The sequence below is a fragment of the Drosophila biarmipes genome, chromosome X (assembly GCF_025231255.1).
Source record: "Drosophila biarmipes strain raj3 chromosome X, RU_DBia_V1.1, whole genome shotgun sequence".
Lineage (NCBI taxonomy): Eukaryota > Metazoa > Arthropoda > Insecta > Diptera > Drosophilidae > Drosophila > Drosophila biarmipes.
Genome location: NC_066611.1, coordinates 15,950,022 through 15,962,368, shown reverse-complemented (window position 1 = coordinate 15,962,368; position 12,347 = coordinate 15,950,022). Strand labels below are relative to the sequence as shown.

At 39.7% G+C, this 12,347-nt stretch overlaps 2 protein-coding genes across 2 annotated transcripts; one reads left to right on the top strand and one right to left on the bottom strand.

Annotated features, from left to right (window-relative positions):
* Nucleotides 1–983: 983 nt before the first annotated feature.
* LOC108022006 (uncharacterized) lies at nucleotides 984–1,678 on the top strand. Its single transcript, XM_017090846.3, has one exon. It carries the CDS (start codon nucleotides 1,134–1,136, stop codon nucleotides 1,446–1,448), a length of 315 nt encoding a protein of 104 aa, XP_016946335.1. The 5' UTR covers nucleotides 984–1,133; the 3' UTR covers nucleotides 1,449–1,678.
* Nucleotides 1,679–5,932: 4,254 nt separating this feature from the next.
* LOC108022026 (uncharacterized) lies at nucleotides 5,933–11,654 on the bottom strand. The gene is given in 4 exon segments (XM_017090872.3): nucleotides 5,933–7,122; nucleotides 7,226–7,534; nucleotides 8,334–8,555; nucleotides 11,131–11,654. Coding segments are annotated over 4 exon segments (1,692 nt in total). The 5' UTR covers nucleotides 11,272–11,654; the 3' UTR covers nucleotides 5,933–6,102.
* Between the last annotated feature and the right edge of the window lie 693 nt (nucleotides 11,655–12,347).

Here is a 12,347-nt window from a genome sequence, read left to right as displayed (position 1 = left end):
CGTGTGCCACCTGCAAAAATCAAAAACACACGCACCGCCAACAGAACGGAAGTAAAAGAAACTCGAGCTTAGCTAATGCCAGCGCATTTTGGGCCCCACCTGCACGATCAAACTTAAGAAATCTCATCGAAAATAAATATTTAAAAAATTAAATAGAATTTTATAAACACGTCTTAGAAAATATTAAGCATTTAAGAAAATATTTGTTATTTAAACAGAAGGTAAACTAAGTTTTTAAATATTGATTTATATCATTATTTGTTAGGAATTTTTGAAAACAAAATTCTGGACAATTTTCAATCTGAAATCGCTTAGTGCAAAGCGCCCTTAAAATCCGCCAACAATTAGCAAATAACCCAACAACAGGGCAGCGGCGATTTTACAACCGCATCCACAGCAAACAGCGGACAAACGGCGTCCTGCGCTGCAAATTTATGAACCCAAATGCCACGCTAACCCACTCAACCCAACCCCCGTTCAACCTATCGTCCCTTTGTGTGGTCTGAGCTCGCGATTTTAGCCTATTTGTTTAGGTCAGAACTATAAAAATCTAACAAACTATAGGGTAATGAAATCAAAATAAAACAGAACCCACATTTCATGTATAAGTCAACAAAAGAGGCGACGGAAATGGTGGGAACCAAAAAATAATCTGGCATTGTATTGTGCTAATAAAATATCGTCAAAAACAGTAGTTAAATTACATTGTAACCAGAATTTTGCTTATTCTATTTAAAATGTATTAACAGGACCTTTCTATGCGATTCTCAAACTTGTTAAATCGCATTGGTAAATATTTATTACAAAATTAAATTCTATGCTTTCTAAATGGAAACTTAAAACCAAAAGAAGATAATTACAAACATTACAATAATGAGCCCTTCTACGCGATTCTCAAGATGTGTAGCTATATCATAGATCTCCATAACCAACGTAGATACCAAAGCGTTAAACTTTACTTAACTTTCTAAGCCCTTAGTCCCAGACATTCGAATACAACTTAGTTATATCTGGCTCAGCAAACAGAAAGCAACAAAAAATTAGAGAATCAAATTTATTATACAAATATTTTCCTCTATTAAATTTTCAACCAACTCCGTCCAAGGAAATCCCGGAGTGTTCCCATTAATGTCATGGCGATGAAGATGAACCAAAACCAGAACCAGTTCAAGATAAGCTACACCCAGCAATATGTGGCCAGGATCGCAGTGCCCCTGGTCGAACCCCTAATCCCAGTGCCGCAGATGTCCTCGGCAAATCTACGAGTCCGTCGGGCGGTCGTCGAGACCTATCGGGGTCGCCAACTCGCTCCCGATGATGCCATGCTGCCGATGCCGCCGCACAGCCAGGCCCAGAGTATGGCCGCGATTGTGCAGGATCTTCAGCGGAGGGTGAAAGATCTGAAGCTCTGGGACCGAGCCATTCGCCTGCTCAAGAAACGAATCTAGTTTATATATCAACGATACGCCACTGGTGATCTGAGCCGTTTCCTAACCTATCTGAGCCTACTTTTTCTTTGTCCACTTTCAAAATCCCCATCAAACAAGTTTAAATTGTGTTCGATTTTAGATTCCGCAAACGATGTTATCCCCTAAAATCGATCACATATGTACATATTATATCGAATCTATAATATGACGTCGTTTTAAATATATACACAAAAATGTTTAAAAAAAAATATTACTTTTATTTGCTATACATTTCTGTTGCACAAAGTCCAACACCGCTACATTAACCAAGGATTTAGACACCATTACATACTGTGAGCAATTTAAATGTATTAAGAGTGGAGTTGGGACATCTGGCCAGGCCCAAATCGCAGAAGGCCGCCCGGGCAAACTGGAACAACAACAATGGCGACTAAGCGCAGAAAAAAATTAAATTCCAACATTAAAATAAGTTTTTGAAACTAAGCAGCGCGGCTTATGTCACACAGAGACAAAACAAAGAGGCACAAAAAGCATAGCAGAACCGCAGGACAGACGACATTTAGAATATAAATTTAGTTGAACAAATCTCGGACGAGGCGGCCTCCCCAAGGTACGAATGCAGCCAGAGTTGCTACCGTCATGTATGAGTTTTCTGGCAAAATGAATCCGCTGCGCAAAAACGGAGGAGCTGCTAAATCTTTATAATAAATACACATTTTCTGTCTGTAATAACTATCATTTAATTAATTTTTAAAACGAAATTGGGATTAAAAAATTATTAAACAAATGTAAAAAAAATATTAGGGTGGTCCAAAAAAACCTCAAAACTTTGATAAAAGACAAAACTTTGATTAAAGGCAAAAGTTTGTAATAGGTGTTTATGGACAATAAACCATCACCGCTTCGTGATTTTAAAATCCACATTATTTTCGATAATTATCGATGACAAAAAATATCATAATTAAATATCATTCGATTAATACACCTTGTAAAACTAAGGAGCTCCCAAATTTCCAACTGTAGCGCATTGGCAAAGCTTTCGACCTCCAGACCCCCAAAGTGCATTTGGTTCGTTTTAGGGTTAGGGTTAACCCTCCACTGCCCCTGCGTCATACCACCCTCCTCTCCTCTTGCATTTTCTTGTTCTGCTTCTTTATCTTTTTGCCATGTAGGCTTCTCTGGCTCGTATTTCCCACCTCCGCTGCCGCGCCGCCAACCGCTGACAAACGTCAAAATATAATTTTTGCGTGGATTTGCGTTGGCCCAACAACAACAGCAACAGTAATAAATGTCAGGGGGCTTGAAACCCCCACAAAAAAAAGAAAATCAACGAAAAAAGCCGAAACAATTTTTGCAACTGCTGCCTGCTCCTTATCTCAGGCACGTTAATGTGGCCTATGTGGCTATGTGGGGGAAGGGTTGCCGGCATTGCATGTCGTACTGTGAGACATAATTTTTAATAATCTACAACACAGCCCGGCCACAAAAGGGGTGGCCAAAAAGGGGGAGGCGCCCAAAAATACGCGCATGCAAATGGCTTAATTTAATATATAATTATACCCTGACAACGCAGGAAGACGCCCGCAGAAGATAGGGCCGTATTAGCTAGGGGCCGTAAGGGTATATCTGTATTTTATATTTCTATATTTATTCAAGTATATTTACAAATCTTACGAACAACCTTGCGGAGGCCATTTTTGAGCCTCTCTATGCGATTCTCATACAGACGAATGTACCTTATTACAGCGCCCTTCTATGCGATTCTCAAACTTCTGGGGCAGTCCTAAAATTTTACTTAGTTGTTTTTCTTCTTGATATAAGTTTTAAATTAGAGCATTCCGCAGTCATCCAGTGTTAGCCCCTTGACGCCCACTACGGGAGTGATTTCCTTGGTTTCGGTTGTACACCTTGTCGTTCCCGCTTTTTTATCTGCCTCCGAAGGTTGGCCAAAAGGTGTTAAGACGAAGATGCCATATACACATGTGGAAGATTGTCTTGTCTAAGCTCCAGATTGATGCCGCCTTTGCCGCAAAACCCAATCCCAGAGCTGTAATTAAATTATCATGCCAACAGCATAACGCCGCCTTAACCCCACGCCAGTGTTGGGGGTGTTGTAATTCAAACAGGAGCCAACGCAACGGGTTAACATTAGCGCACTTTTATGGCCTTCGCCGGATACGTATGTGTCCTCCAAGCCCCCGCCAGTTGAGTCTCTTTTTTCTATGATTAGCTGCTAAATTTATGCCAGCCGCAAAGGTATTTTGCGGCAAGCAGTTAAAACAGCGATACCTGCAATGCGTATTTATCTTGGAAAATACGTTACTTGAATTAAGAAGCATAACCGGAAGCCTTTTGATAGCAGATGAGCTTATCAAAAAAATAGGAAATATATGTTAAGCAATTATTTTTATATAAATCTTTATTTAAATCTTTTCAAACGCCCAAGTTCTCCTTCGATCTGAATCACTTCTGTAGGTACACATATAGATACGATCAAGCTTTGGTCGACTGTTATTTAAATGAAAATCCAGGGGAAAAAAAGAGTGATGGAGGGAGGAAAAACGTGGGTGGCTTTTCCATCTTGGGCAGCAGCTGTTGACCAAATGTGGACTTAGGACGTGCTTTTAATTTTTAAAAACTGCTCTTAAAACGCGATAAAACACGTTGAAACGGCAAATAGAGGTCGGAGGAGGGTGGACCATAAAAAAAATCAAGCGAAGGAGAGTAAAAGATGAAAATTAGTAGAGGAGACGGCGAAGGCGAGTTACATATGTACTTAGCCAGTTACATGTGTGTGTTCCTGTGTGTGATATATATATTTTATTCATACGAACACACCGACCCACACACGAGAAAATCCCAAGTTGGGGAATAAAAAATATGGTAAAAAATGGTTGGAGCGGGGACTGGGGGTCTTCAGAGTGGACAGTGCATCTGAAAAAAATGTGTAAAGCGTGCATTTACATAATGAAAGATGTAGCAGTGCAAGTGTGTGTGATTTTTTCAAAAGTGTATGTGAGGCAAAAGGATTAGCGATGGACGTCATGTGCGTGGCACAACCAAAAAAAGTACAAAAAATATGGGGGTAAGGAAAAAAATTAAATTATAAAATATTGAAGCGAGTAAGAAATGCGCAGAAGGGACAGAAAGGCGGCTGCACTGCTTGCTAACACGCCCACAAAGCACTGGAAAAAATACTTGAGAGATAAAAAGATCTTTATAGTTTCTAGATCGTTGAAGTCCTTAAATGTTTCCAAAAAGCACACAGGAAAACATTTAAAATCATAAAATTATTAAAATATGGACTCAATTTTTCAACGCTATTTTGTTCCACAATAATAAAAAAAAATATATAGGTAAATATATAAATTATTACAAATTGAAGTGGGCAAATTTTTCCATCGTGCAACCAAAATTAATGTCCTTTTAGATACAAATGCAATTTATAAGAGCCCAGCTCGTGTGTGGGGGTGTTCCAAAAAATGCTTTCACATGGCTTCCAACGCCCACCCAGCCTGCCTCCTTTTTATATTCTTATATTTTTTTTGTCCAACATAATTTTGAATAGCATTAAAATTATTAGCTACAAATGAATAAAAAACGACCTGGGGAGCGGGGAAAATGGGGCTGCGGGGCTGTTGGGAAAAAATTAGTGAGAAGGACTAGAAGTAGAGGGAAGAAATGGGCGTACCATCATCTTTCAAAGGGGCAACTGGAAACCCCCTAATTTTTTCCCGTTTTCCCGCCCAGCAACAAATGCGCATAATGAGCTCTGGTCAGCCAGCCTAGACGGCCGTGGGAGGTTGCCATCGCAGAGATTTACGCGCGACAAGTTTTTCTTGCCCTTTTCCACAACGTAATTCTTTTCCATGCCCTATCCATGGGGTCTAAGGATTCTTACAGCAGCTTGGCAACCCTGGCACAACTGCTTTGGCATCTAAATGAATACTACTGTCCAGTTAGTATTTTATTTTAGTATTTCCTTTGAAAGTATCTCTGAGATGACTAAATTTTCAAAGCTTTTTATACTATTTGCCAAGTTTTTAACTTGTAATCATTATTAATATTTTTATAGTCCACTATTAACAAAATAGTTTTATATATGTCGCAGCTTAGGCGGTATTTCAGAGTATTAAAAACTTCGCTCAAAAGCAGCTCCTATTTCAGCTACCATTTTTTGTAGCCTCGCAACATCCAGCTAAACACTTTTCAGTTGATATCGCAAATCCTTTTCGCTGGCGCTTACATAATGATATGTGGCCGCAGATGCCCAGTGAGGGAAAAGGAAAAAATATATGAAATAAAATAAAAAATTTGTGGAAGGAAGCACCGTCTGCTTGCGTTTTTGCATTTGCATGCGATTTGCGCAAAGTGTGGAGAAGGGCTTCCTTCGATCTGATGAAATCTTTTCAAAGACCAGCTTTATCACATAATCGTCCATAAGGAAATGTCACATTAACAATTTATATTACTAAGGTTGAGGAACCAATAAATAAGAGCGCTTTGTTGTAATTAATCGTACATTTAAAAATCAGTTTTATTCCGTTATATCATGCTTGCTGTATGGTTTAATATATCAGTTAAACGTAACTCTTAACTAGGCAAAAAAATAATCGGTTATATGGTAGATAGGGTGACCGTGTGATTAATATGTAGCTCCACTATTCAGAGTTTATAGGTGCATTTGATCCTCGGCCAGCTGTTTGGGCCTTCGCTTGCGGCGCTTGCGTGCCTTTCGCCGCAGCCGATCGAACTTCCGGATCCGGTCGCAAATGAAATGCTTGAGGTCATCGCCCTCGGCGGCCGATTGCCGGCTGCACGACATGGTGAATAAAATTAGCGAGTTAAGGTAGAAAAAGAATCTTATATCGTATTCATCCATGGATGGTTTGCCCTTGCTTCGTTGGTTCTTATCCTTATGCCGCTGCTCCCGTTCCCGCTCCTTCTGGTAGTTGCTGAAGTTGTGCTTGCGCAACTTGGAGGCGGGACACGTGTTGGGCGATGGATGGGGCTCGAAGGTCGAGCGCTGACGCTTCGACCGGCTCAGGGTGTGCCGTAAATAGTCGTAAATGCTCATGTTCCTTATAACGATCGTTGTGGTGGTGCTGTTGTTGCTAATGGTAGTTATCATCGGTCCCGATTTATGCGGCGCCACATGCTGTAGATTAAGCCAACTGCCGCCTGCCGCCTGCACGCGAGTTGGCAACGATGTGGCCAATAGCTTTCTAGCATCTCCATTGGCCATCGTCGTTGTCGTTTTAAATGTATTTAGCATTGGCTCATTGGTGTTATTGCTGCTGCCGATGTTTCGGCTTCGGACATTCTGTTCTTGTTGTTGTTGTTGTTGTTGTTGTTGTTTTTGATAATCTTGATTGTAGTTGATCGGAAATGTATGTGGGGTTATTATTGTTGTGATAGTTTTGGTTGGATTGTGATCTACAGCAGTGACTGCACCCCGTCAATGATCGGCCACCAGGGGTCCCCAGAACATCTTCGATATCTTCGAGTCGTCCTCGGTTAAAAAGAACTGGCGGCCCAAATGCACGAACTCCTTGAGCGACAATTGGCCATCGCCGTTCTTGTCTATCACAGCGAATGAAACGGCAGCGTCGTCTTCGGTCAGTCCCAGACAGCGGAAGAAGAGCTTGTATTGTTCGAGATCCAAATGGCCAGTGTGATCAAAGTCCACAGCCTGAAAGGTGAAGGAAAAAACCATTTAATTAGCAACGAACCTTAGTAGCAATCATATAATATAACATTTTTGATATTTTTGATATTGATATTTTTTAACTCACCTTAAACAAGTAGGGCAGGAAGCGGCCGATGCGTTTGGCCATCTTCTTGTCGTTGAGACGATGGTGCAGATCGGTGAGAAACTGCTCGGCAGTCACCAGATTGTAGGGGGTTATCTCCCCGAACTGCTCTTCCCACGTATGCTTGATCACATCGTTGAACTCGGCGGCGACCTCCGGGGTCAGGTGGCCCAGATCGTTGAAGCGTTTGGCCAGCAAACTGAAGTCGTCGAAAGACACGACACCGTCGTGGTTCACGTCCAAAATGCGGTGGAGGGTGCGCATTTTGCGGCGCCAGAAGGCTGAGTCGCCCTAAAAATAAAAATAAAAATATTATTATTATTTATTATTAAGTAAAATATTTTGTTTTTGTGATATGATAATATTTTATGTACTATGATATTGTACAGGACTCCAGGGAAGCCCTTTTAAACTTAAACTCGAAACTGCTTCCTTTTACCGACCCTGAGCTTCCTTGCTTTTTGATACTGCTTAAAGGACTTAAAAGTTCAAGGCTGAGAGCTTTTCAGGACTTTATTGTGCTGCTTGTTTTCTTGAACTGCTTGCATAAATACTTTTAAGGCTCCAGAAGGACATGTCTACACTGCTTTCATGAATTTATCAAAAAGCTCTCTAAAAGGACTCAATTTTAAGCACTGCTTACATGCATATAGCTTTCACTGAACAGCTTTACAAGGTCACAGAAGAACTGCTTGTTTACACGTAAATTCAGGATAATCTTAAAGCTTGCAAATACTCTACATTTTCAAAGGGAGAGCTGTAACTTGGCACTCGTAAGTCCGAGCCAAAGCTTTGATCTTAAAATAAACCGTGTTTCAAACCAGTTAGCAGGGCTAACTGTTAACTGACCACTGTTAGCCAGGTTACAATGTTAGATTATTTTGAAAATACCTCAGAGCAGGTTCAAAAAACGGCATTGAGCCCGATAACCAAATTTCGAAACACGTTTCTCGGCCTGCCAGGCGCAGACAATTGAAATCTCTCAGCCACGTGGAGGTGGCGTGTGTGTTTTTGTTTTGTTTGGGGCTTCTTTTATGGGTTATATGTCCGAAATGGGTGTATGATGCGGTTTTTCAAGCAGTTCACTCACCCGTTCGCTGCGCTTGGAGTCCATTTTCTGGCGACGTCGCTCGAACTCATCGTCCGAGTCGGAATCACTATCACTTTCCACCTCCCGGCGCAACTTGGCCGCTCCGGCGGACTTCTTGGAATATTGACGGACAGCCTGGACCACGGCGGTGGGCATTTGATGCCACAGCAGTGAGTGTGCTCCATGTCCACAGATGTTGCCACCAGAGGCCAGCAAGAGGCGCTGAAATCAGCAGATGGTAGAGACAAGTCAGTAAATCAATAGAATATCTTGTTAACTTTATTATATTATCAAGAAAATAATTTTTCTCTTTCTGCATTTGTTTTTGGTATTTAATTCAGATTTTAGTTGTTTTTACACTAATATATGCCTGTACTCTAGCTCTACAATATTACCCAATCTGCATGCTATTGTTTAATTTATTTGTGTCTCTATAACCCCATGCTATGAGCTCTTTTGTTGATACGGTTGCCATATAACCTTCGGCCTACAAGCAATCATTATGTTTTTAATTACAACTCAGCGCACTGCTCCTATTTTTGTTTTGGTTGTTAGTTTCCCATTGTTAAGGTCAGTTCTGTTTACTCACAAAACCATTCTAAACCCGATTCGTTATCTGTTTTATTACGAGTGTTTCCACAAAAAAGTGCCCTGAGTGACTGTCGAAAATGTATCTCTGAATTCTTGAAGTTCATTTTACAGTTTGAGAGGCTCTAGGCAGTGGTAGAAAACCACGTGGCGATCATGTAACAAAATTATTAGAGGAAAATGTAAACCAGTTGAGGTAAAAACTTGTAAAAAAAACGAAAAAGAAAACACAGGTTTTATAACAATAAAATGAATATGTAAAATTATACACAAAATATTTTAAAACAATTTTAATTCCTGCAGCAAAATAAGAACCTAAGAAATGGTTAGGTAATATATGTATGTATGTACAAATGCCAGCCAGCATTGCAACATGGAAAAGCAAAGAAAATATAATTATAGATGCCAAAAACCAGTTCGGAGAAATGTTTTTTCCCTCAGCTTCTATCAATGTCATTAGGAAAGATAAAGAAAGACAAAGAGTTGGTTCGTTTTTAATTACAAGAGACCGAAAACTCTTGTAAGCGTCTTGAATTTCGGTGGCTCTCTCGATAAGAAGGAACGAGACTACAGATGTTGCCAGCCCAGCCAGCCACCGACGACGATGATATCATGCCATATACCATTTATACCATTATCATAAAGCCCGCACACTTATTGGACTGTTTTGGAACCTTTTCGGGTTCCAGTTGCTTCGTTTGGTTAAACGAACTTTGGATTGTTTCTCTTTTTTTTTTTTTTTTTGCTTTGTCTTTTCGTAAACAAGTTTCTCCAAAAAAAAAAACGAATTAATGAATGCGAAAAACGGGCCTCCTTTCATTTAAATGTCTGAGCGTCTCGAAAACAAAAAGAAACACGTTTTGACCATAAGAAAATAAGAGAAAAAAAACACCGACAGTGATTTATGTAGAAGATGCAGAGAGTCGGCAAATAAAAACCAAAGTCGAGCAACAGGTCAATGTTAATAAGCAGCAAACAGGAAAATTCGCGAATAAAAAACAAGCGAAATCCATCACTAAAATCACTTCCTGTGCCTCTCAAACTTCTCCCTTCCGGCGGGCCAAAAAAAAGGGGGAGGACGTTTCTGCTTTTGATATTATTGCCAATGCTTTTGCGCAAGATTTTCCTGCCACAGAATTTGCGCAGTTTACCGACTTTCGAAGCGCGGGGGTTGTTGTTGGTGGGCCTGGAAAACTAGCTTTCACCTGAATACACGGGGGAAAATACCAATCTTGTGTTGTCATAGCTGGCTACACTTTATATTAAGTCAACACACCAGCAGCATAATATCATAAATTTCGTTTCGAAACCGAAACATTTATGCAAATACAGCTTACACTCATTCGCCGGCATTGTCACAGCTATCTCCACAATATAAACAACAAAGTAATGATTACAAATATCAAGAAAACAAATATTTTTTCCTAATTTACACCTTTTTTTAATGTGTATTTTTCTTTCTGTGCACTACTTTTTTCTTGCTTTATTTATTTTATTGAGGGAAATGCGTCTTTCGGCGCCTGTTTTCAAATGTATTATTGATTGATTGAATGGCTGCGCCCTTTAGTGATTGATCTTTAAGACACTTGCCATTAGTTGAAGGTATTAGAACTCAAGAAAGCGAAATTCAGTGCTGCCTATAGTGTAGGCATGTTTATTTCAATATCAAACAAATATGAATGTATATTTTAAGGTGATTGAATATGCTAATTTATAACCTTTCATTCGGTGAAACAATGGGTTCAATTCTATAGATACAACTGAAGATATAGCCAAACAAAGTTTTCTGTTTTTAAGAACTCCTACTTACAGTTTGTGAGTCACTGTTACAGTTTATTTGGCACTGGCCTCATTTCGTACACCCCTCTCCAAATTTTCATTTGCTTCTCTGTTTTTCCCACTCCATCTCTTTTCCCACCCCTTGTCTTCGGAATTGCGATTCTATTTTGATTTTGTTTTGAATTCGTTTCTTGGAAAAGCTGTTCTTTTGGAATTTCTAAGAAGCACCTGGTTTTGAACTCTTTTTCACGAATATTTCAAAAAAATCTTTTAAAAACTCTGCTTGAAAACTGTTTTTGAAACCCCACCTTTGAGTAAGCTCTTTTTCTAGCCATTTGTTTTGCAGCCCCGCTGTTTAGAGCTCTTCTGGCAATTGAATTAGACTCACTTAAAACTAGCACACACTGAAAGAAAAAACAGGTGCACTTACTTGGCAATCGCTGTGCGAAATGGGCGTGTTCGGGGGCGGGGAGGCGGTCTGCTGCAGAACGCCGACAGTTGCGGCCATGTTGCGTTCCAGAATTTCTCTCGAAGTGCGCAGAATACCACGGCTCACAATCGAGAATGCCATCTTGCTTTTCGTTCAAAGAGTCTCTGGGTTTTCCTTAATTTTTCCCCAATTTTCGCTTCTTTTCTCCTACAGTTTGATCTGCACTCCAGAAAATGTGCAACGTTGCCTTTTCCTTAAGGTTTTTGTTGTTGAACTCTTTTTGTTGTTTTTGTTGCGGCGCGCATTTAACAACCGGTTTTTTGGAAGATGCACCACAAAAAAATGTTTTCTTTTTTACTTAGTCCGCCTTAATTTATTACACTTTTATTTTTGTATCAGTAACAGTTTTTTTTTCGATTTCTCTGGTGTTTTGACTTTTTGGAAGATTTTTTTTTTTTTGTTTTTGCTTCGGAGGAAACACAACCGTTCGCTTAAGCGTTCGAATTCGTTTTGAAAACCATCGCTGCGCAAAGAAAAGAAGTCGACGTCGACGCCTGTAAAGGCAGAGCGGTCTTTCGGTGTGTGTGTGAGCGGCCGTGCGGGTGTGTGTGTGTGTGTGAGTGAGGGAGAGGGCAGCATAGGAAGGGTGCGGGGACAACAACAGCTGCTGCCTGGAACAATCAACACGCAATGGCGGCCAAGACAATAGTAAGTAGTTACAATTCTGGAAAGTCCCAAAAATATTTTTAAAAACATCACAATGATCCATTTATTTCAAAAAGAAGGTGGCGGTTTTTTATACTTAAAAATCTGGAAATTCTGGGAAGTCCCAAAAATATTTTTAAAAAATTCACTATAATCCATTATTTTAAAAAGAATGTTAAGGTTTTTTATACTTAAAAATCTTTGTAGAACAACCTCAAAATATCCAGTAAAATAACAATATTTTGAGAACTTTACCTAAGCTATTACAGAATTTTCTTTTTAATTTCAATTCTGATTTTATTTAAAATACTACCTCTATACATTTATATGTATATATATGTATATTAAAATAGGACCATATTTTCAAGCTCTTTTTTTTAATTTGAAAAAATCCTAAAGAATTCGCGTTTTAACTCTCTGTTCCTTTTAATATGGCCATGGCTGTATGTAAGTGTACACACGCACACACACACTCACAGACCATGTAAGCCGGTTGAAGAAGAGAAAGAAGA

Excerpts from the sequence above, each read along its gene's own strand:
- LOC108022006 (XM_017090846.3), top strand. The coding sequence starts at position 1,134 with ATGGCGATGAAGATGAACCAAAACCAGAACCAGTTCAAGATAAGCTAC.